The sequence below is a fragment of the Mytilus galloprovincialis genome, chromosome 6, assembly GCF_965363235.1.
Source record: "Mytilus galloprovincialis chromosome 6, xbMytGall1.hap1.1, whole genome shotgun sequence".
Classification (NCBI taxonomy): domain Eukaryota; kingdom Metazoa; phylum Mollusca; class Bivalvia; order Mytilida; family Mytilidae; genus Mytilus; species Mytilus galloprovincialis.
In genome coordinates this window covers 69,281,721-69,308,674 of record NC_134843.1, presented here as the reverse complement: position 1 = coordinate 69,308,674, position 26,954 = coordinate 69,281,721, and the positions used below count along the sequence as shown (strand labels likewise).

The following is a 26,954-nucleotide window of genomic DNA, read 5'->3' as shown; positions in this document are numbered from 1 at the left end:
TATTCGGTACTGCATATTATAAACTCTCAAACAAAGTGTGTATTGGGTACTGAATATTATAAACTCAAACAAAGTGTGTATTAGGTACTGCATACTATAAACTCTCAAGCAAGGTGTGTATTCGGTACTGCATATTATAAACTCTCAAACAAAGCGTGTATCGGGTACTAAAAATTATATACTCTCAAACAAAGCGTGTATCGGGTACTAAAAATTATAAACTATCAACAAAGTTTGTATTGTGTACTGAATATTGTAAACTCTCAATCAAAGCGTGTATTCGGTACTGCATATTATAAACTATCAAACAAAGCGTGTATTGGGTACTAAAAATTATAAACTCTCAAACAAAGTGTGTATTGTGTACAGACTTATAAACTCTCAAACAAAGTGTATATTGGTACTTAGTATGATAAACTCTAACACAAATATGTATTGGGTTTTGCATATTTTTTAACTCTCAAACAAGTCTGTATTTTGTACTGCATATGATAAACTCGCAAAGAAAGTGTTTATTGCGTACTGAATATTATAAACTCTCAAACAAAGTGTGTATTGGGTGCTGCATATGATAACCTCTCAAACAGAGTCTGTATTGTGTACTGAATATTACAAACTCTCAAACAAATTGTGTATTGAGTACTGCATGTTATAAACCATCAAACAAAGTGTTTGTTGGGTACTGAATATTATCAACTCTCAAACAAAGTATGTATTGGTTGCTGAATATTAAAAACTGACATCATGAACCACTCATAATTTTCGATTTTCTATCGCGAATAAATGAAACAATTTGTATTCGATTGTTCTTTTCAGTGGCAGAATATTAGCGCCACACAAAATGTTCATATGTTTGAAATAAATCAAACATTTGCAACATAACACAAACGGTAAAAATGTAATTATTATCTATTATATAATTTGTTTAGGGAAGTAGCTGTTCTAAATGAATGAAGCTGCATGTATTAAATGTAATTCACTAATTGGAAAGTGTTATGCAAGATGGTTTTACACATACTCGTCGCATACTAATTATGAGCAGGATAACATTACATAGAAAATGAGAACGTTGCATACTGAAGTAAAAGTAGAGGCAAACCCTTTATATCAAGTCGAGTTTATAAACTTAATTAATAGAAAGCGCTTGCATGAGCCTTGTGTTATATTGATTAGATCCAACGAAACTATATCCTCTTGAAATAAATGTACAAGATATATATTTATTATCATTATAATGTGTTCATCATTAATTTTGCTATGCATGTGTCTTTTATCGTTACATTACTAGACTGAAATTGTAAAACAGTTTGATATTTTGTCAAAGGATCTAAATAGAATTATCAGATTTCAACAAACGCTTTTTAACATCTTAATTCGTTTCTGTTCATTCTTAATAATTTATTTTCAAGTCGAAAGATCTTTACGTCTTTTTAACATGATCGTTTTACATTACGTTTCGCATTACGACTTTCCTTTTGCACCTGTTTGTAAAATTCTCATAAAAGATATTACGGATAGACCATTGCAAACGGCAACGCTGTCGGCGAAATTGAGTTCAGTATGACAATCATTAGCAGTACGTGCTATGCATATACTGATGTTTTGTGATGGATGGATATCCCATTTCTTTAATTTGTTTGTCTATTTCATTGTAAATTTTAAACATTCAAGAATAAAACCTATTCAAAGATTTGGTTAGATTTCAAACATCACCTTGCTATAAATTATCTCTCTTGTATATACAAAGAAGATGTGAATTGAATCCCGATGCGGCAACTGTCTACAAGACTACTAAATGACATAGCAGTCAACATCTTACGTACGGCCTTCGTTATTTTTTTTTTTTTGTTATTTTAAAAATATTGCCATGCAAGGATAAAGTTGTTGCGAATGGAAAACAATATAGTTTACCTAACATCTTGACTCAAATTAATTTGGCTCGTTAAATTTTCATAAAATTTTGACAAAATATTTACCTTGACCATTTAACAAATTTATTAAAATTTCAAAAAAACAAGAACCACACACTTTGTTTGAAAAATTTCATTGGATACATAGCAATTTGGAAAACACTTATGTTGATCTTAATATTTCCGTAACAATAGATTGTGTTTAAAACGTTCAGCTTATTTTCCTTAAAGTACTAAATATTTTATATTGACATGATCGATACCTGACCACTAAATTGTCAGATTGTGTACTAATCAGTATTAGTATTTCTGTGTAAAAGAACACAATTTTTTTTTCAATATGGTTGCTAAGAACATGTTTTAGATGTATGAACTGGGCAAACTTTAGTCATTTTATTTAATCTAATTCAACAATGTTCGAAAATAACTTGTCCGATATGACAAGTTTAATTTGTTATTCAGACATTTAGTTTGTTCTGTACAAGAATGTATAGATTTTATGTTTTTTTTCTTCTTAAATTATATTATTGACAATAATATTATAGCCCAATGGGGTTGATGGCATATATAAAACGTACAAGTTAACTCATTCCAGGATTCAATTAAAACATTTTTTTTTAAAGAAAAAAAACGTCTTTGGTTAAAAAAATATAACATGTTGTTAGAGCTATGCTATTATCATTTGTTATTTAATTATTTGTTTTAATGCAGCATACATTTGATAATGAGCCAATACACTTTACGGTATGGATTTTAACAACTAAGGTCACACTATGGTCTAAAACAGTGAACAAAACTAAAGATGAGCAAACGTAAGGAGCTGTTATAAAGTTAGAACAATCACAGAAGACACAAACAGTACTTTATTGCAGGACAAGACTGACTAATCTATTTATGAAAAAAAGAAAAAAAGAAAGAGTACAAGCATTGTGAAAATGTTATCTTGAAGAACAATTCTGAGCGACATATCTTTTTGTAAGACTCGTAACTGATACACAAATTTACGTCCTCAATGCTCCTCAATTTTGAACTTTATTTTGCCTTTTATTTTCATTTTTTAACTTTGTTTGATTCGAGCGTCACTGATGAGTCTCTTGAAGAAGAAAAAGCGCATCTGGCGCAAATACAAAATTTCAATCCTGGTATCTATGATGACTTTATTTAAATAAGAATAGAGGAGCAGCACGTATAAACGTCCGTAATTACAAGTTGTATGAAGAGGGACATGAACACATTAAATATAATTCAAAATGTTTTAGAAATACTTATTTACAAATTGAAAAACCAGAATCAGGAAAATAAGGGATTCAATGCTCCATTTGCTAATGTGTAAAACTTCCTTTTAAAGTGTTTCTAAAAGACAACCTAAAAACTATAATGCAACAATTACTTCTGCTATAATTTCAGTTTGTGGTTAAAATTCTTTTTATTTTATGAGTTAAGTTACACTGATTACAAAATTATTATCCAAGTCAAAATTTGATTTTTCGCAACTCTTAATCTATGACACTGTTAATGGTTATGCCTTGCGCAATAACTGTTCGACACTCGTCGTTTAAATGACCCGGATCATATGCAAATGAATATATACGCTTATGGTTATAACCGAACGCTTAAGGTCCAAATGCTCATATCGTTCAGTACACAGTAACCAAAGGCAGATATGAATGAATATGAAAAGATTGACCTGTATGCTTATTAGCTTCATGATATTATGCTTAATAATATGAGTTGATAACCATTCTGATGCTCTCAAAATATTTCTTGTATAGCAATTTGTTTTCCTAATTTTATACTTTCGAGAAGGTAAAACCTACCGAAAAGAAACCCGGTTCTAATAAGATGAGGCAATGCTAAGGGGATTGTTGGAGAAATGAGAGGGTAAAGTACGGGTTCATGCCCAGTTGAAAAAAATGTACATGTAATGAGAAATACTTGTATATTATCGAGCTGATTTCCAAGGCAAACAATGAAAAGACATGCATTTATACATACAATAAAACATATAAAATAAATTAACACAATTCCCCACTAAATTCATAACCTGTTTAAATGTAGGCGAAGAAACCAAAATGTTACCAACTGATATAAAAATGAAAAACAAATATGACATATTCATTGTTTTTATATGTAGATTCAGCATATTTTCATGTAACACGTGTTAATGCTAAAAAGAAGCGGTCGCAATGTACTTTCTTTTAAATCAAAACACAATTTATCCGGTCAAGCTTGGTATATTTGGCCACTTTCAAGTCTCAATTAATAAAAGGTTGTTGTATCATTTAAAAAAGATTATTATCAAATCAATTCAAATGATAGCACTGATGAGTATCATTTTTTTTAAAAATTCACATGATTTAAAAACAGTTGTATACAATTTACAGCCTCTAAGTAGAATTGTTCATTTCGGATGACAATTCCTGAATGAACTAGTCACTTGATCTTTGCAGATCTAACACAGTTAGCATACGACCCAACATTTCTGAAATAAATTTAGACTTTGCAATACATTTATCAATCTACAGTAATCAAACATTTTATATATGATAATTTAACCAACTTAAAGTAATTTACCTTATAACAGGTTATGATATACATAAAACTTTGATCCTTTTTCAATCTTGTAAACTTATCATAGAATTCAGTCACGTGACGGTAACCTAAACTGTTTATCTTCATACATAATAACATTTTGATTTTTTTGAAAGTATAATATGCTTGCAAAAACGCAAATGCAGGTATCTAAATCGAATCCCCATTACAACCAATGTAATTATGGGAACAGACTACTGGTATTTAAGATGAGGCGATCTGTTGATGTATTTGCCTTGTTGAACATATCTAGTTCGCACTCGATCGACACAATATTTAATCTGGACTTTTCTTTTATTAGAGCATACACTTTATTATGAACTTATACACTAAAGGGCATGGACTTACAACTAATGCCACCTTTCGGCCTAATCTTGAAAAATCATAAAAATATACAAATTAAAACACCAAAATATTAAAAATTACCCATGTGTAAAACAGTTGACTTTTGGTTTAACGTGTTTTGTAAAAACTTAAACTTAAACAACTTAAAAACAACCATGCACAATATACACCTACTTTGATTTTTAGCTCAACTGGCCCGAAGGGCCAAGTGAGCTTTTCTCATCACTTTGCGGCCGGCGTCCGTCGTCCGTCGTCGTCCGTCGTCGTTAACTTTTACAAAAATCGTCTGCTCTGAAACTACTGGGCCAAATTAAACCAAACTTGGCCACAATTATCATTGGGGTATCTATTTTTAAAAATGTGTCCGGTGACCCGGCCAACCAACCAAGATGGCCGCTATGGCTAAAAATAGAACATAGGGGTAAAATGCAGTTTTTGGCTTATAACTCAAAAACCACAGCATTTAGAGGAAATCTGACATGGAGTAAAATGGTTTATCAGGTCAAAATCTATCAAACCTGAAATTTTCAGAGAAAATAGACAACCTGTTGTTGGGTTGCTGCCCCAGAATTAGTAATTTTAAGGAAATTTTGCAGTTTATGGTTTTTATCTTGAATATTATTATAGATAGAGATAAACTGTAAACAGCAATAATGTTCCGCAAAGTAAGATCTACAAATAAGTTAACATGACCAAAATTGTCAGTTTATCCTTTAAGGAGTTATTGCCCTTTATAGTCATTTTTTTAACAATTTTCATAAATTTTTGTAAATTTTTGTAAATTTTTAGAATATATTTTCCACTGTAATTACTTGGCTTAGTTCATTATAGATAGAGATAATTGTAGCAAGAAGAATGTCTAGTAAAGTAAGATCTACAAACACATCATGATCACCAAAACACAATTTTGTCCTGAATTTATCTGTGTCCATTGTTTAATATGCACATATACCAAGGTGAGCGACACAGGCTCTTGAGAGCCTCTAGTTGTATGTAAGTAAAATTCATTTTATTTCATTAATCAAGTTACAATGATTACCAATTCAAGTTGTTATCTTAGTAAAACTTTCATTTTTCGAAACTCTAAATCCATGACACTTTGGAGAATTATGCCTTCCGCAATAACTGTTCACCACTCGTTGTTTTAATTACAGGGACCATACGCGTATGTTTATATCATATGAGTTTATTAGCATATGGTCCAAATACTCATATGGTCAAGACCACAATAAACAAAGACAGATATGAATGAATATAAAAACATTGACATGTAGGCTTACGATATAAGCTTTCTAATATTATACTTGATCAAACTCCCTGGCAGTTCCAGCTCCGATCCGCATACTACTCTACACTAATGGAACGGAAACGATCACTGTACGGAGTTTGATACTTAATATGATACGAGTCGAATATCATTCTGGTACACTTTGAATAATTCGTGTACAGCAATTTGTTTTTATTATTCTAAACTATCGTCAAGGTAACACCTACAAAAAGCTAGTACTAATCAGATGAATTTACAAGTGGAATGAGTTGACCGCGCAATGCTAAGGGGATTGTCAGATAAATGAGTAGAGAAACTATGGATTTCAGCCCCGGTTAAGACACATGTAATAAGAGATATTTGTGCATTATCGAGTTAATCTACTTGGCGTACAATGTATATATATGTCTGACACATACGATAAAACGCATGAAATAAAAGACACTATTCAATTCTAAATTCTTAACATTTTAAGTGAAGACTTATTTATAAAACAGAACACGACATATTCATGGATGTTATATGAACATACTTTCATGTAACAGGTGTTATTTTTTCCAAACAAGCGGTTACATATACTTCCTTGTAATTTAGAACGACAGAAAAAGGAAATAAGAGGACAAAAGACCCTTAATTTCTTCATACAGGAACTTCTTTAAAAGTTATCATTATCATTTGACTTTACTTCCGCTATACAGATGATATTCTGTCACTAAATAATTCCAAATTTGGTGATTATGATGAACGCATATGTCCCATCACACTTGTGATAAAGGATGCAACAGATACAGTTACGTCTGCCTCATTTCTTGACTAACATCTAGAAATTGACAATGAGGGTGGTTGAAAACAAAACTTTGCGACAAAAGAGATGGTTTCAGCTTCCCAATATGAGCATTCCATTTCTATGTACCAATTTTGCAGCAGGTTCTGCATGCGGAGTAATTGATACGATATTACCGGGCTTGTATTTCCTATAATGAATTCCTTGATAGATGGTTGCTGCTCATAAGGAAGATATTAAACCAAGAGTTCCAACTAGTTAAATTGAAATCATCCCTTCAAGAAATTTTCGGACGGCATCACGAGTTGGTTGACCGTAATGGAATATCCGTTTCACAGATGATACTGGATTTGTTTCTTAAGTCATAACAACAATCATTTTCCCTTTTAACAAATGTGACCTACCGAGTTTATACTAATGAGAACAAACGACGGGTGCAACATGTGGAGTAGCTATAGGATCTGCTAAACCTTACAGAGAAACTAAGATCGTTGCTGGTTTACATGTTGCTCAGTCATTTGTTTTTTATCTAGTGTTTTGTGTACTATTTTTGTCTGTTCATCTTGTTCGTTTTTAGTCATGGCGTTTTCAGTTTATTTTCGATTTATGTGTTTGAATATCCCTGTGGTATCTTTCGCCACTCTTTTTTTCTTTAATTTTTAGACCATTCTTCTCTGCTGTTGATTTAATTTGTCCAGTACTAATTGGAATAAAATTAAGAATTAAAACAATTACATGAGCCGATCAAATGCATAACATATAATGATTGAATCGTAATAAAACACTTCAATACCATTCATCGCATTAAACATTGGTGTACCATACGGTCTATTAAGATTAAGTTTGTTTCTGTAGTTCTAGTACAGGGGTAAATTCAGTAAATAAATATACGTCATCAAGGAACGCCCATTTGGGGGAGACCTGTCTGTATAAAACTGAAGTCATGGGCTCTTCTGATTGGTAGATAATGTTTGTTATAAATATTTTTTGATAGATTGATCAAAACTAGAGTTGAAAAAAAACTAGAGGCTCTAAAGAGTCTGTGTCGCTCACCTTGGTCTTTGTGCATATTAAACAAAGGACACAGATGGATTAATGACAAAATTGTGTTTTGGTGATGGTGGTGTGTTTGTAGATCTTATTTTACTGATCATTCTTGCTGCTTATAATTATCTCTATCTATAATGAACTTGGCCAAGTAGTTACAATGGAAAATATTTTGTAAATAGTTATCAAAGGTACCAGGATTATAATTTAGTACGCCAGACGCGCGTTTCGTCTACATAAGACTCATCAGTGACGGTCATATCAAAATATTTATAAAGCCAAACACGTACAAAGTTGAAGAGCATTGATGATCCAAATTCCAAAAAGTTGTGCCAAATACGGCTAAGGTAATCTATGCCTTGGATAAGAAAATCCTAAATTTACAAAAATTTACAAAATTTTTGAAAATTGTTAAATATTGACTATAAAGGGCAATAACTCCTTTTAAGGGATCAATTGACCATTTTGATCATGTTGTCTTACTTTGCTGTACATTATTGCTGTTTACATTTTATCTTTATCTATAATAATATTCAAGATAATAACCAAAAGCTGCAAAATTTTCTTAAAACTACCAATTCAGGGGCAGCAACCCAACAACGGGTTGCCTGATTGGTCTGAAAATTTCAGATAAATCTTGACCTAATGAACAATTTTATCCTGTAAGATTTGCTCTAAATGCTTTGATTTCAGAAATATGAGCCAAAAACTGCATTTTACCCTATGTACTATTTTTAGCCATGTCGGCCATCTTGGTTTGTGGGCGGGGTCATCGGACACATTTTTTAAACAAGATACACTAATGATGATTGTGGCCAAGTTTGGTTAAATTTGTCTTTATAGTTTCAGAGGAGAAGATTTTTGTAAAAGATTACAAAAATTTAAAAAAAATTCTTAAAAATTGACTATAAAGGGCAATTACTCCTTAAGGGGTCAACTGACCATTTTAGTAATGTTTAACTTATTTGTAGATCTTACTTTGTTGAACATAAATGCTGTTTACAGTTTATCTCTATCTATTATAATATTCAAGATAATAACCAAAAACGGCAAAATTTCCGTAAAAATTACCAATTCAGGGGCAGCAACCCAACAACGGATTGTCCGATTCATCTGAAAATTTCAGGGCAGACATATCTTGACCTGATAAACAATTTTACCACGTGTCAAATTTGCTCTAAATGCTTTGGTTTCAGAGATATAATCCAAAATCTACATTTTACCCCTTTGTTCTATTTTAGCCATGGCGGCCATCTTGGTTGGTTGGCTGGGTCACCGGATAGATTTTTAAAACTGGATACCCTAATGATGATTGTGGCCAAGTTTGGTTTAATTTGGCCCAGTAGTTTCAGAGAAGAAGATTTTTGTAAAAGTTTACAGACGACGCCGGACGACGACGACGACGGACGACGACGACGACAGACGACGACGACGACGACTACGGACGACGACGACGGACGACGACGACAGACGACGACGACGGACGACGGACGACGGACGACGGACGACGATGACGGACGCAAAGTAATGAGAAAAGCCCACTTGGCCCTTCGGGCCAGGTGAGCTAACAATAAATGCTCAATGCACTTTTTTTTACTACAAGGTTGATAAGTAATGGGGGTGAGTAAAGGAATTAAGTGCGAAACTACAGTGTTTGTAAACAAGGCCATTTTATGAATGATATAAGAAAGTTTCTAATTTCTTAAGGTAAATCAGGTATAAATTTAATTCTAGACATAGATTAGCATTAAAGTCAATGGGAGCTTTTTTTTTTACAGAATTTACCCCTGCATGTAATTGCGACATAGATTTCCTAGTTTATGGTTAACTATACTTTATGATAACTGGTTTACTGAAGAAGAAAAAACATCTCAAATCTGCATAATAGTTACTTCAGTTTTTGATAGTATTTCTTTGTGATACTTACATGTATGCATAAAATTTGTGAAGAATTATATATTTACACCTAATCACAGAGTCAGAGCCATGGAGCTTTTTCGTCTTTACATTTGTAACCGTTTCATCGTGTCGGTAAATGATGCTGACTGTTTTGAAATTGTATATCATAAGTACCACGACGGGTGCCACTATAGAAGCAGGAAGCAGGAAGCAGTTCACCCCTAGGTTCGTTTTATAGAGGTTTATGTGGCTTTTTAAATGGGTTTTCTGAAGGAAAATCAAACAGTTATAAGTTTTGTGCAGTAAGACGGGTGGTTGGATGACGGTGAGTGGTTACCGCATCGGGTGGTTTGGCGGCTATCAACACTATTTGTTGATATTGATTGCAAAATGAAGTTTGAGATTGAAATTGAAAACTTTCAATTTTGCCGTTCAAGAGTTATTAATTATGATAGATTCAAAAAATGTCACTGTGTGTCATTTCTGAGCAATAACTTATGAACCGTTCAACCAATTTTAATTTTTGCTGTTCAGGAGTTATTCATACTTGAAGTCCTGGTTAAATTGGAAATAAGGTGCGAAAGATACCAAAGGGATATTCAAACTCATTCGCCGAAAAAATAAACAAGCAACACCATGGCTAAAACGGAAAAAGACAAACAGACACACAACAGTACACAAAATAGGACAAAACATAGAACATATGCATAGAATGTGACAGGAAAAAACCCTAATAGCGCCTTTCAGAAATACAGAAAATATGCTGCCAATTTGACAGCTCATTCCTTGTTCTTAAATTGTCAATGCTGTATTTTGTGCATTTTTTTTGGAATTCGGTCAATGCAGAATACGCAAATTGTATTTTTGTTTCGGAATATCAAATGTAACCAGTCAATTTAAGTTTTGACGTCAAATACATGTTTTCTGTTATGTCCCTTTGTCCGTTAAACTTGCAAAATAAACCAAAAAAAGAATTTATTTTCTTTTTTCTTATCAGTGTTTGATATTGTCAATAAAAATGCTACCCGTTTATTTTCATTTAAAAAGTCAGCTTAAACAAATACAGGGTTTAGCATCGGGTGTAAGTCAGTTATACACCTCGGGATACGGCGTGTCTTTAAACCACTCCAGTCTCCTTAGCGTCCACATTTAGTTCAATTCTATTTTAACGTAGTGTAAACCTCGATAGAGCGAGTTTTCACTTATATTTGAACATACGACAAGGCAAACGGGTTCGTAGTGGCACAGGTATATTTTAAATGATATACAATTAACAATTTTTCCTAACTTCTAAGAGTTTTCTGTCAATCAATTTGTCGTGTTCATAAAGTATACAGGAATATGAGTTCTTTATACGTATTTCTTCTAAAAATGAATAAAGTAGATCAGAGAATAATGACGGAAGATCAGTAATATACGTAGGTGCATGTAAACATGTAGTAGATTGTTTTCCATTGGATTTTTTGAATATTCCGAATCATCTTATTTTGCGACAATTTTTTTATTATGCCTTTTGATTTTGAAAATTCTCATCCAAAATTTGTTTCATCATTTATTTTTTTCCTGCCTGTTTATAAAATCTTCAACATAACTAACCAAGACTGAGATTCATTGGGGTATCTCCCAACGGAGTTGAATATTTATTAGTTGTAATATAGGTCTACAAAATGTATGTCATTTAAAAGATCTTACGTATTACATATAACTTTGTTATTTGTAACTTGCTTTAAAGTACATGTAGCGTTCAGTAATTATAGACGTACTCTTATATAGTGCGTTGTGTCATTGATTTGATTTTATGTCAAATGTTGTGTGTGTACCGTACCGATCTATTGAGTTGGGCCATTTGCAACTGATGTTGTACAGTTTGTTCTTATGTTGTGGCGTTACATGTATTCACCACGGTTTGAGGATTTGAGAGCGTCGAGTGCACACAGACATGTTTAACTCCACCACATTCTCTTTGTGTCTGTCTCAAGTCAGGAGCCTTTAATACAGTGGTTGTTGTTAGTTTATGTATGTAGTAAGTAAAGTAAGTAAGTAAATTTTTATTATAGTGACATGTGTAATAACAGTTGAACAAAATACAAATATATTATATAAACAATAAAATACACCCGACCCATTGGGTCTATAAGTCACTTTCAAATCACAAAACGTATTTCTTTGATCACGGATTTCAAACAGAAAAAAAAAGAATATTTAATTCAAAATAATTAATTCACAATGAAGAATTGAAAATTGAATAAAAATAAGGTAATTCAAATATCGACTTAGGTTAGTATATGTCCAGTTGAATTACTAATAAATTTAATATTTATAATACAGAAGCGGAAAATATTCAGATTGACCATGAACATGATAAATTAACCTTTTTACATTTTAACATTACTGTCAAATACGCTCATTACTGTCAACTACATGATTAAATTTGAAATTGCAATATACTGTTATCAAGTGTTTCATGTATATAACACTAAGTCTATGCCGGAAAGCTTTTACTGTATACTTTGCCAGCTTTCTAGGATAGTTTGTCATCAAAAAGGAAATCTTTTCATCGTTTATAGTCATATTTCGTAATTTATTGTCAGAAAAGATATTATTAAAAGTACTTTCTCTCAAGACATTGTATAAGGAGCAGTGGAGAATGAAGTGACACTCATCCTCTGTTGAGTTGCTGTTACAGAACTTACATAAGCGTTCATGTGGTTGCTCGCCGTTATATCTGCCCGTCTCTAGCTTCAAAGGAAGAATTCCACATCTCAGTTGTGTTAGGAAAGATCGTTCAGTTGTGTTCAAATTTAATTTAAAAAGAGGTTTCTATTCAAAAATTTGCCTTTAGTTTTACATAAGTTCTCAACTTTGGGGTTTTCACAACGTCATTTTTCCACAAACAGTTATAGTATTCCTTCAAGATTGATTCGAACAAATTCATACTTATAATGTCCTTGCGCTCAAAATATTCCACTATACCAAGTTTAGTGAGTATGTCTTTGATATCAGAACACCAAATATTTCTAGATCGTTCATAGTCATGATTGAAAGCTTGTTAAGTCTCCCAAACAAAGTTTGGAGACTTATTGTTTTTGCTCAGTTCTTATTATTTTTATTATTATGTCACCCGATCGACAATGTCGGGTGACATATTGCTTTTCCTCTGTTTCTTTGTTATTATTATTATTCTTCCAACTATTTTGTCCGCCACTTTTCTCGGAGCCAATGGAACCAATCTTAATGATAGTTAAGTATAATAGGGAACACAAAATTGCGGATTGCAGTAGGGTCTAAGACCATAACAAATGGCTGCCGTTTCCATGGAAACGGAACAATTGTGAAAAATTCCACTTTTTGTATTTTTGGAATAATTTGGAGATGCTTAAACTCAGAATCATCATATTTTAATACAATGAAGGTGCCACCCATAGACTGGTTTTGGATGATTTTGGCAATCATTGGAACTACTATGTTGCCATGGAAACTACACCAAAAATTTCAAAAATATGAAAATGCTCCAAATTTTTTGAAACTTTACCATAACGATGAGCAACTTTGGTAGATGTGGAATTTGGCGTTGGAATTTCCAAAATGTCTGCCGTTTCCATGGAAACAATGCAAAAAGGTCAAAATGCTCCAAAAACGTCCGGGTTTGGTGAATAACTTTGGTATGCTTGAACTTAAAATCATCAAATTTTTACACAATATAGTTGTCCACTGTATACAGGTTTTGATTGATTTTGACAATCATTGGAACTACTCTGTTGCCATGGATACAGGGTCAAATATCTCAAAAATTTCAAAATGCTCCAAAATTGATGAAACTTAATATGATAGTTGAATGGCAAGTCTGGATGAGACTTTTGACTTTGGAATTTCCAAAATTGCCACCGTTGCCATGGAAACTGCAAAAAAGTCAAAATTTCTCAAAATGCTTTGAACTTAATGAAACTTGATAGTATTGTTAACTGGCAAGTACAGATGAGACTTTTGACTTTGAAATTTTCAAAATGGCTGCCGTTGCCATGGAAACAGCTGAAATGTGAATTTTTTAAAAATGCTCTTAATGTACTGAAAATTTACAGAAAGATGAATTGCCATAAATATATGTGCATTTACTGTTAAACCATTTTGAAATGGCTGCCGGTTAGTGGCAATAGGGGAAGGGTGACATCCGCTATTGCTTGCAATGGCAATTCTAGTTCTTCTTCTTCTTCTTCTTTTTCTTCCGCCACTTTAAAAATGAACTTGTCCGCAGCGTTTCTCCAAAACCACTTGTCAGAATTACTTAGGGTTTCATAGAATGTTAGACTAATATATCTAGATGAGCCATCAATTTTTCGTTTGCGGATTGGGGTCTGTTAATGGGTATTTTGGGGGGCAGAAAGAGGGGAGGGGTTTACTATAGAACCCTAAGGGATTTTTTTTTCTAAAATTTTCAAATGAATATAACTTGAAAACTGTAAGTGATAGACACACACAGTCTTCTGAAATGAACATAGGACAATAAAACAATTCTCATGAAATATAGGGTGAGTCCCTGGGGGGGGGGGGTAATCCCCACCCCCTTCAATTTAAGAATATGCTTTTATCTTGTAAACGGTCCAGATCCCAACCCCTAATCCATATATATTCTTCAATGGGACGATATAACAAATCAAATGAAATTAAAGGGAAGTCCCTGGGGGTCACCCCAACCCTGTTCAATTTGAGAAAGTGCTATTATCTTGTAAACAGTCCAGATCCCCACCCCTAAACCAGATATATTCTTTTATGGGACAATAAAACAAATCAAATGAAATTACAGGGAAGTCCCTGGGGGTCACCCCCACCCTGTTCAATTTGAGAATGTGCTAGTATCTTGTAAACGGTCCAGATCCCCACCCCTTAACCGTATATATTCTTGTAGGTGACAATAAAACAAATGAAAGGCAATAAAAGGGAAGTCCCTAGGGGGTCACCCCACCCCCTCTTGTTTGATAACTTTTAAATGGTCGAGATCCCCACCCCTAAACCATATATATTCTTGTATAGAACAATAAAACACATCAAATGACACATAGGGAGAGTCCATCAGGGTCAGCCCCACCCCCTTATGTTTGAAAAACTTTTAAATGGTTGAGATCCCCACCCCTAAACCATATATATTCATATATAGGACAATTAAACAAATCAAATGAAATGTAGGTAAAGTCCCTGGGGGTCACCACCAGCCCCTCCTGTTTGAATACTTGTATATGGTCAAGATCCCCACCCCTAAACCATAAATATTCTTGTAAGGGACAAAAAATTCAAATCAAATGAATATGGGACCATAGGAATGGCGAGTTATGGGAGCTTTGTTTGGGAGACTTCGTAACAGCATCCTGTTACAATTACTTCTTGTTTTTGTAATACGATTGTCATCAACTTGAACAAGTCTATTCCAGAGACGCACTATATTAATCCAATGTCTGTAGTGGCATAGAATCCACCCGTTATCCCCATAAATACCAAGAAGTGGGGCAAAACGATGAACTCCTAAAAAGTAACGGATTGATCGGTTCTGGACTTTCTCTATGGCTTGAAACTTTCGGCTCCCAAAAACTCCGGATGCATAGTCTAGTATAGGCGCAACACACGAATAAAAGTCTTAGAGTTTTTTAGATGACTTTATTCCAAACTCCTTAAATGAGTGAATGTTAGAAATTATTTTGCCAAGTGCTCTACCAGCCCCTTTTGACAGTGCTTCGGCGGTTATGCTAAAATTTCCGTTAAATGTGAAGTATTTGTATTGGTCAACAACTTCGAGTTGATTTCTTCCGATCTTGAAATTGTAATCAGTCTGCTTACATTTTGACTTCCTGAAGTGAACACATTATGATTTATTGGTGTTGATTAAGACCCTCCAGCGTTTACACCAGTCCCGAGCTTGTTTAACAACAACTGAAGATCGCCTTCGCTTTTAGCCAATAAAGCAATATCATCTGCATAAAGTAGCGCCGATAATTTCCTGTCTGAAATGTCAATGCTAAGATCCAATTCATTCAGTTCATCTATGACCATATCCTCAGTGTCCAATATCTTCTTGCTACAGTTCCATTAAGTTATGGGTAGCAGAAACTCTGCAGGGAACTGGTGTGAGATGATATCGAACACTCCTGGAGTACCAAAATGGGGATATACCTTTCCTATAGATTCTAAACAAGACAATGCTTAACTTTTAAGCAAACAACAATCCAAATGACTCAGTATAACAAAACCAATCAAGTCTATGTCATGAAATTAGCAATTAGGTGTCATGATTTCTATCATGTCTATTGTTCAACTCCTATTATGATGGACAATAAACATCAAAGACTAGAAGGACTTGTGGTGCCTCTGCATTGAATAAATTAAAAACAAAAATAACTCAACATTTCACATACAATCCTGTATATCACATTTTGGTACCACACGACTATAAACAGACAATGGGTGGGATGAGGTGGGATTAAAATAACTTCACTTGCAGGCTATAAACATACATTACAGTACAAACGTTGCCTATTCTGTCAAACGTTTGCCTCCTCATTGAGTGGATATTAAACAAATGAGACAGAATCACATGGACTTCCGCCTAAGTTAATTGGCCAATGAGGTTATGACCATATCCTCAGTGTCCAATATCTTCTTGCTACAGTTCCATTAAGTTATGGGTAGCAGAAACTCTACAGACTTCCTGAAGATGAAACCCAAAATCTCAAATACAGTATAATGCCTCTTCCCAAAACTCAAAATAAAACATATCTTCTTTCTTAATATTATTTATTACATAACAAGTGTTGTACAGATAACATAATTATACATTGCTCTTAGATTCACAAAATGTATGCATGGGTATTTTATAAATTTAACAATAATAACTTGTGCAATTTCAATTATTCAAATAAAACTTATCAAAATGATAGTTACGATGAAAACATTTTAATTACCAATGCAAGTACAATGAATATGGTGCAAATACTTCATTAAACTTCCTCAATCTTAGGGCTAGATCACAATTAAGATTACTTTTACTCTTTGTTAAAAACATGAACTAAACTAGAATAGTCAGCTTGTTCTTTAAATTACAGTTTCAATATTTTCAGACCCATTTGCAACTTGAGATAATCTCAATGCAATACTGCCTGCATCAACTAATGTATGAATTCTACTATAGTACTCGGCACTTGTTCTGCCAAACCAACCAATATGTTTCATTGCCTGGTCTACATTTTCAGCTGCCCCTGATAAAGCCATGGTAACTGCACAACCTGATCGAAAGCTATGGGGGGTTTCTCCTTCATAAATTCCCAACAGTGATAAGTAATAACGCAATCTCTCATACATGACAGAGTAATTGACAGCCTTATCCAACACTCTGCCTTTTTCAGAAACTATTCTGAACAAATAACCTACTGACATATCAACTGTACTGACTTGGCAAAAATTAACATAATCAAGCAGACCTTGTACAGGACAAATAGACAAGTCATCACACTTTTTAATAACAAAAGTATTACTCTTTCCCTTATCACCTCGGAGTGTCTTTCCAAACGTATGTTGAAAAACCAAGCCACTATTATCATTTAATACTTTTACCTCCTGAGCAACAACTAAAGAAAGGTCACTAGCCCTATCACCTGCAAAAAATTGTAGTTTCATCCAAGCTCTATCTCTATACAGAATATACCTCTCCCGTAATGATAGACCAGGGCTTTTAATTTCCCTATCAATGTATGAACACATTGCCTTAATTTTTGATAAAAATATAGGCTTAGCTTGTTTTGGCAATACATGTGCACTGGCTTGTTCTTCCCTGATTAGTTTAAGATATTCTTTTACTATGGGGGCACAAGCAGGGTTACCAGACTTAGAAAAAATGTCCCAATATCTCCCAAAGCCATTATCATCAAATATATTAACCAATTAATTAATCACCCCTTCAACTGTACCGGAAGCCAGTCGTTTTGGACAAAAACAGTCAAACTCCCCCTTTTGGCCTAAATGTTTGCAATGAACACCGTGAATAGTAGTTTTTCCAGAAAAATCCTTCCAAATTAAAAATCTTCGAATATCATCAGGTGTACAAACTGACAAATGTTTGCAATCTAAATCTTGGAGAAATTGGAGAAAAGAACCTTGAAAACTTTTCTTCCTCTTGTGACCTGATGAACAAGTTATTCGTTTATCTAACTCGTCCATTCTTCCCTCAATTTTTTCCAAATCAATGTCACTATTTATCTGCAATGACAAATATAAGGTCCATTTTTAGGTCAATGACAAAAAATTTAACAATTAAAAATTGAAAATATCTTAATAGGACTTATAACCTCAAAAGAAATACAATGCACATGCATTACCCAATAACAATATACATATTTTTCATAAATAAAAAGATTAGCAACACTGGTACATTAAAATTATACAAAAACATTCACCAACTGCTCCCAACAGCTTAACTGAACCCATAGCAATTTTCTCGCATAATTCTTTTGAAATAAAATCAACATGTTGCTTACAAATTTTTGAATTTTGAAAATATTGATTTGGAGGGATATCCGAATCATAGAAACGACCCTTAAAATTTCCTTTAAAAGTATCTGAAAAAATCTGTAGCATCAACCCCATTTATAAGCCATTTTAGTATATCTTTATCATCTGTCCCTACTAGAATATCTTTCCAGTTAGACAAATGGTGATGAATCTGACCGCTTAGAAAAAGATCAGGATCACGCAAAGGAAAAGTCCCACTATCAAAATGAACACCACATGCACCATTCAGAACTTCTTCAGCCGAAGGAACGTGTGTTGTGAGTGAAGGAGTTTCACCTCCAAGTGTTACCCATGCTGGTTCTTGGCGTACTTGTACCTTTTCGGGATTAAAACCACTTTCCATTTCCCATTCTGGAACATGAATGTTGAATGAATTTAAACTTCCCAATGTATTACTATTCTGAAGAGAAAATAAAACTCTCTCTATATCCAAGAACCAACATAAGAGCACTTTAAGGAGAAACCCTTCACCTACAATCCACGTGGAACATGTAGAACCACTAGGGTATCAGTGACCCTTGAATTGTAAATGAAGACATTTCAAATAGAGAAAAATAAAATAAAATAAAAAACAAAATATTTCACAATAAATTAAAATTCTCCAATTAATTGAACATACAAATATACGAAAAACATTATTTTCCCTTTGCAGCCTTCATTTTGTCACAGTCTCTTATCTGATGACTTGTACTCTCGCAAAACAGACAAGCACCTCTCTGACGTATTCAAGAATTTCCAAAATTTCCAGAATTTCGGGGTCTACCCCTATAATTATTATTAAAGCCACCTGGATATGGCGGTTGCAAGTAAGGCATAGCATTGTATGGATACATACAAGGAGCCTGGTATGGCGGGTATAAATTATGCAATGGCGAATCTTCAGGTTTTGGAGTAGTATCCTTTTCAGGTTGCTTTTCCTTTAAACACTTCGACACAGCTTTTGTGATTGCATCCGCAACCTTACCACCCAGTACGGACAAACACAAAGAAGAGATATCTAATTTTAATTGATGTCGGTTTGCCTGACGTGTTAACTCTTCAAAGGTATCGGCATCATCATGATTAACCCGTCTTGCAGCTTTAGCAAGTTCCTCCAGAGTAAGTAATATGAGTGAATCACTAGGATTATCTTGCAGACAAAGTGTCCTCACCTTCTCCTTTAAGTTCTTAACAACTTCTTCTTTTGTAGTATTCTCTAAGTTAGCAATCCTGTCTTCCAAATCGTCCCTCTTCCTTTTATTTGTCCCATTGTTGTTGTTGTCACCACTACTCTGCACAATGTCACCACTCATCTGCACATTGACAGGATTAGCACTAGTAGTGGGAGTCTTAAAAACAGAAAACAAAATCGGTCTTAAAAACAGAAACAAAACCGGTATCATTATTAACACACATTACATAACACCAGTCAATGCCAGTGAATCACTATTAATATCAAAATTCTATGTAAATTACCACAGTATTGTCAATATTTTCATTTATAAATATGAATAAACATATACTTGGATTCAACCAGTATGGATTACGTCACAGTAAGACAAGTAATTATGTATTAACCAACAAGACAATTTTATATTTTTATATGCTCGTTATGTGGTACAATTTGTTGCTCATAAGTGAAGGCCACACAAAGACCATAAATGATGGCAATTGTCCAATTACTTCTTAGGTTATTATCTCATTGGCATACAATTTTAGAAATTCTCTAGTGCGATCATTGATTTGTCTTCTAAGCTTGTCATCCTAGTCAATGTGCAGAATTGTATATATAAAATTCAATAGATTTAATTTTATCTGCCAGCCAAGACATTACATTCAAAGTGCAGGACTAGAAATTACTTACTTGATCTTGTGACTGGGTTAAATCTTGTCCACTAGGTTGCCCATATTCATTTGCATACAGTATCAAACAATGTGTGGCCCACCTGGCTTCTTCAACTGTATTATCTTTATTGGCAAATTGAAGTAAATCTTGTAGTTCTGCACCAGTTAAATCCAGAACCTGATCAATAATTTAAAACAAAAAAAAAATGACAAATAAAACTCAACAGAGCTTTTGTTTTACTTCTTGTACTAGTAACCTTGCTAAATTTAAATAAAACTGGTTTATTTATAATGTATTACAAAACACTTGACTTGCATATGATTGTCTATAAATGGTTTTAAAATAGTAGCAATTAAATCAAGTCAAACAATGAAATGATTAATAGTACTACAAACCTGTTGCCTCAGATCATCCATGGATAAATTATCCAATTTGTTGTCCTTTTGAAAACGGGCAAACTCCTTTAAGCCCTGTGGTTGTCCTCCTCTTATTCTCTTAATAGCTGCCACTAACCGTACCCCTTTTAATGAGTGCCTCCGTTTCAAACACGTGGGTAAAACCATCTGAAAATAAATACACAACTCTACACACTAGTCTAGACATCAAATGACCTTGCGCACCTGTTGAGGGAAATCCCCTTTTGGCATTTTTTAAAAACTATCTGAAGTACCACACATAATAAACGAACATAGGCAAATGTTATTTATCATTATAATCTTAAAGAAACAAACAACATTTTTAAAAGTGTCTATCATTTGATTATATAAATCAAATCTTATAAAATCTATGATAACACGTGTCGAGCGCACCTTTCGCCACGACGGGATTGTTGAAAATCTTTATACCTCATTAAATTTTTGAGAAACTATGAAATGAACATATCTTATCAACCAGTTTAGAATATAAATACAATACAAATGTTAAAAAAAAAAAAAAAAAACATTGGTCCTATAGATATAATTTATTTCGCACTCGACCTCGTGGTGTCGGACTTTCCGGCCAATCTAAAATTTATTATATCTCCTTGGCCCTGGTTATTTTTTCAAATTATACCTTATAACCCTTGTCATTATTCTTCAATTATATCTCAAAACCTCTTGCTTTATCAAAAAATAAATATTACCATCTCCAAATAAGGGAGCTACCATTTGATTTTTATGGGGGGGCTAGGATGAAATTTGAAAAAAATAGGCAGGACAGGAGTTTTGAGTAAAAAAAAAAGTGGCCCTGGTTATTTTTTCAAATTATACCTTATAACCCTTTCATTATTCTTCAATTATATCTCAAAACCTCTTGCTTTATCAAAAAATAAATATTACCATCTCCAAATAAGGGAGCTACCATTTGATTTTTATGGGGGGGCTAGGATGAAATTTGAAAAAAATAGGCAGGACAGGAGTTTTGAGTAAAAAAAAAGGCAGGATGAGAAACTTGTTAAAAAAAAAGGCAGGATGACAATTTGTGTAAAAAAAAGTCAGGATAAACTAGTAAAAAAAAAGGCAGGACCGAATAGAGTAAAAAATAAAAAGGCAGGACAGAGATTACAACTAAAAAAAAAAGCAGGACAAAAATTTTCATCCTAGCCCCCCCCCCCCCATAAAAATCAAATGGTAGCTCCCTAAATCAAACCATCTCCTTGGCCCTGGCCATTTTTCCAGTATCATATCTCATGGCCTCTTGCCCATTTAAAAATGTATTATGTCTATTGCTATTCTCAAATTACATGACCTCTTGTCATTCTTATATCATATGGCCTCTTGCCATTTAAAATAAAAATATATACCTTTCCTATGAAGTATGTTGCCAACTTGGCCTGAGCAGTCAGGACACGGTCCGCTCTCTTCAGTGGATATTAAACAAATGAGACAGAATCACATGGACTTCCGCCTAAGTTAATTGGCCAATGAGGTTATTAGGTCATTTAAGAAAATTGAAAATAATGTTGGCGATAAATTGTCTCCTGGTTTTATACCGGTTGTACAGGGGAACCAGTCAGTTAACTTTCCATTTAGTTTAACACAAGATTCGGAACTGTTGTAAATGCTCTTTATAGAGTTGTAAATTTTACCATCTATATCATTAACTAACAGCTTATAAAGCTTCATTTCTCTGTCAACAAAATCGAAGCATTTTTTAAGGTCAATGAATGCTACAAAAAGTATATCGTCGTTTCGAATTGCACTAATCAATGTAAAGATATGGTCCACACACGAGCGGTTTCTCTTAAATCCGTTTTGTTCGTCAACTAGTTTGTCGTTGTTCTCTAAATAGTTCACGGTCCGCTTATTAACTAAATTTCTGTATAATTTACTGATACATGACAGCAGACTGACCCCTCGATAATTCATAGGATCTCTAGCGTCTGTATTATAGTCTTTCAAAATACTAGGACACATAATCAACTTTCGCCAGATCGACGGAATAGTGCTGGTATCGAAAATCTACTGGAAAAGATTATGCCTGTGGTCATGATTAAATACTTTATATTATTACGGGTTTCTTCAAAACAATATAAAGTATTTAATCATGACCACAGGCATATTTGTTCTTAGCGTGCATCACTATATCACTGATTTCTTCACATGTAATGTTACCGTTAATGAATTCATTTGGTTCATATAAGGGTCATTCATATTTTGTTCTAATAAAATTTTATGCACTTTTGATCGATTATAATGATCGCTGTCAAACTGTTCACTATTTCCACCATGATACAAGTTGAAAAAATCTGTTCGCTATTTTTCAAGAATATCAGCTTCTTTTCGTACAGAATTCCCGTTATCGTCAATTATTTCCATTGGAATAGATGTATCCCTCTTAGGTCCAAGTCTACTTATTTTCTCCCAAAACTCGTTCGGATTATTAACAGATATTGAATCAAAGTCCGAAGCTTTCGCACTTCTATATTCACGTTCCGCTTTTCTTAGCAATCTATCAAATGTGTCACGTGTATCCGCGTAATCCTTTCTTAGTGCCGTTTTTGTATATCTATTACCAGTACACTTGAGAAATTCTTTCTCCTTCGTATGCATAGTTTTCCATGCTGTAGCTAATGTATCGTTCCAATACGGTTTATTATGCCTAAAGCGTTTTTGTCGATGTACTTGAAATAGCTTTCGGTATGTTTTCGTCCATTTCAGCGACAATCACATTGCACAAATCACTGTATATCATGTCAATATTTTCTTGGGTCTCTCTAATTCGCTCTATCTGATCAATTATAATATTGTCTATGGCAGATTATGAATGTCAACAATACTCTGTATTGGGAGAACTTTAAAGTTATCATAATTACTGAGAGAATCATGCGGAACACAAACAGCTTTTCTCTTGCGAGAAATGGAAGTGTAGTTATCATTTTCGGCGAATCTACCTTTTAAAACACAACAATTTGCCTCGTTTAGAAAATCTATGAATTCATGTCCATGCTGATTAATAGTATTGTCTATTGCAATCCTTTTCGGGATATTATCTATTTGGCTTAAAGTTTCTGACAAGAAACCGATCCTAGCGTTAAAATCACCGACTAGTAGAATATTTTCACAATCAGAGTGCATATAGATTTGAGATAAAAGATGCGCTAAGAAACTCTGAGCATCGCGAACATGAATACAGTAAAAATTCCGAGTCTTTTGACGAGTATTCGAATTTGACACCAAGGATTCCCTCGAAAGTTTTATCGATTACAGATACGTTAAAGTATTTCAATAACCAATTAATAAGCAATATACCAACCCCACCTGACGCTTTTGGCGCATTACGATGAATATGTGTTCTGTTAAAACCAAGCCACGTATACCCTAATACATTTATTTCATCTTGACCTGCTAAATGTGTCTCACTATTTGCGGTTATGTCACATTCAATGCTTTTTAAAATGGTTGACCTTAAGGCCACACCAATTTGATAAAGAGTTCTTCGGATATTTGCTCTAAAAACATGGGGCGAGCGAGCGATTTTTTTTTTGTTTTTAAAAAATTCTTGAAAATGAGTTTTTCACGGGGAAGAGGAGCGAGCGATATTTTTTTTTTAAGCGTTACAAGCTAGGTTTATCAAACAAAATAAGAAGGAAAAGCACTGATTTTTTTATGCATAAGGCTTATTATCCCATTTGAAAACATTATTCTGACTCTAAGCAAACAACAGAGGCGGATTTAGAGGGGGGCCCAGGGGGCCCGGGCCCCCCCTTTTTGGGAAAAAAATTGGTTGCTTATATAGGGAATCACTGAAGCGTGACTGAAGCGGGCCCCCTCTTAGGTCAGTCAGTGGGCCCCCACTTATGAAAATTTCTGGATCCGCCACTGAACAACTGTAGACTCTTTCACCTTGCAGCAGCAAATATTTGAAAAAAACCTCTTACATGTGACTTAGAAATGGCAATACCAATGACCTTCACAAATGTAAAGAGCATGCAAAACACATGACAATTATTAAATTGATACTTTCAGTTTGTAATTTTTTGGTGAACAGCCTTTTTTGACAATGTCTAAGGTTTAAATAAATTCTACTAAGGGCTTTTCCAAAAATAAATGTATGGGGGAGGAAAAGAAGGCACTTTTTATTTGACCCCCCATGCATACATTTTAAATTGGATATTTCTTTTAAATGTTCAAGCAATTTTTCTTAAATACCCACCACCAATAAAATTTTAATACAGTTGCCTTCCTCCCCCATACAAATAATTCTGGAAAGGCCACAAACAAAACATGGGATTATCTTATGGTTGAAGAATGTTTGGTTGCCTATAATTGCTTACATCTACTTCTTTTGAATTTTGGTGGACACATTTTGTAGTTGTCTTATTGGCAATTAACCACATTTCCTTATTGTTATATTAAGAGCTGTGCTTGGAAACTAAAAGACAACTGACAGAAGGATATGTGTTCTCATCAAAACTACCTACTACTGTGAATTGTAAGATGCACTCTGGGAATGAATAAATTCTTTTATGGATGTAGTCTACATTTGTATATACCACAAAGCATTTTAAAGTTTATTCTGCACAATTGTTATTGATTCTAAAGCATCTGAAGATCACCCACACTCTATAGTACTAGCCAGGTCAATAAGGTCACACAACTGTTTCTCTGGGCCTATCAATTTCTCCTTGCCCTGTTCACACGATTTTGGTTTAGGGTTTTAAGAAGTTCTATTGTTTTTTTTCATTAACACTGCAAACACATTTTTAGGGGGACCTGTTGGTAATTCATTTAAATTATTGTTCGGAGGGTTTCTTCTATCTATTTTAAAAATTCACAAATTTACAGATTTACAGTTTAACTCTCCCAACACAGAAATATCCATGTCAGTGCCAACATTGAAAAGGGTAGTCCGAAAGTACTCTGACGTCCAACGTCTGTTTTGCCAGATAAGCCCCAGCCCCAGCTTGTCTGGCAAACCAGCCGTTAGACGTCAGAGTAATCTCAGACTATGATAGGTGATGCCGACGGCTGTTGTCGAATTTGCATGCGTTTGATATGATCAAACGAAATATTGACAGACTTTATTACCCTTTTGGCTTCATAAAAGATATCTTCGAATGTAAATGATGACGAAAACGGATAGCCGTTTGTTCAATGATTGCCTGTCCTCGGCTCAATGCCGAAACCACAACAACTATGGCTTGACATTTTGATTTTTGTCGAGCCTTCGACTTTAGTCGAAAAAGCGAGACTAAGCGATCCTACATTCCGTCGTCGTCGTCGTCGGCGGCGGCGTCCACAAATATTCACTCTGTGGTTAAAGTTTTTGAAATTTTAATAACTTTCTTAAACTATACTGAATTTCTACCAAACTTGGACAGAAGCTTGTTTATGATCATAAGAAAGTATCCAGAAGTAAATTTTGTAAAAATAAAATTCCATTTTTTCCGTATTTTACTTATAAATGGACTTTGTTTTTCTGCGACGAAACATTACATTCACTCTGTGGTTAAAGTTTTGAAAATTTTAATAACTTTCATAAACTATCCTTGATTTGTACCAAACTTGGACAGAAGCTTGTTTATGATCATAAGATAGTATCAAGAAGAATATTTTGTAAAAATAAATTTCCACTTTTCCGTATTTTACTTATAAATGGACTTAGTTTTTCTGCGAGGAAACATTACATTCACTCTGTGGTTAAAGTTTTTAAAAGTTTAATAACTTTCATAAACTATCCTTGATTTGTACCAAACTTGGACAGAAGCTTGTTTATAATCATAAGATAGTATCAAGAAGAAAATTTTGTAAAAATAAATTTCCACTTTTCCGTATTTTACTTATAAATGGACTTAGTTTTTTTGCCAGAAACAAAACATTCACTCTGTGGTTTAAGTTTTTAAAATTTTTATAATGTTCTTAAACTATCCTGGATTTCTACCAAACTTAGACAGAAGCTTGTTTCTGATCATAAGATATTATTCAGAAGTAAATTTTGTAAAAAAAAAAATTCACTTTTTCCGTATTTTACTTATCAATGGACTTAGTTTTTCTTCCAGTTAACATTACATACAGTCTGCAGTTAAAGTTTATACAACATTTATTAGATTCATAAACTATCCTGGATTTTTTACCAAACTTGGAAGCTTCTTTCAATCAAAAGACAGTATCGAGAGGGAAATTTTTATTGATGTTTTTCCTCATTTTGTTGAGTCTGCGATTAACAGCAAAAGTAGGCGAGACACTGGGTTCCGCGGAACCCTTACGAATTTTTATATTTCCTTTCACTTTTTATTGATTGATCACACGTGCG

The 26,954-nt window shown here is 33.8% G+C and overlaps 1 protein-coding gene and 1 pseudogene across 1 annotated transcript; both read right to left on the bottom strand.

Moving 5' to 3' along the window:
• Positions 1–16,607: 16,607 nt before the first annotated feature.
• Positions 16,608–18,424, bottom strand: LOC143080182 (uncharacterized; annotated as a pseudogene).
• On the bottom strand, positions 18,075–21,346 carry LOC143081012 (uncharacterized). Its single transcript, XM_076257246.1, has 5 exons — positions 20,615–21,346; positions 20,238–20,396; positions 19,546–19,722; positions 18,593–18,794; positions 18,075–18,082 (listed from the first exon to the last, which is right to left on the bottom strand). Exons 1-5 carry the CDS (start codon positions 20,780–20,782, stop codon positions 18,075–18,077), a joined length of 714 nt encoding a protein of 237 aa, XP_076113361.1. The 5' UTR covers positions 20,783–21,346.
• Positions 21,347–26,954: the final 5,608 nt, after the last annotated feature.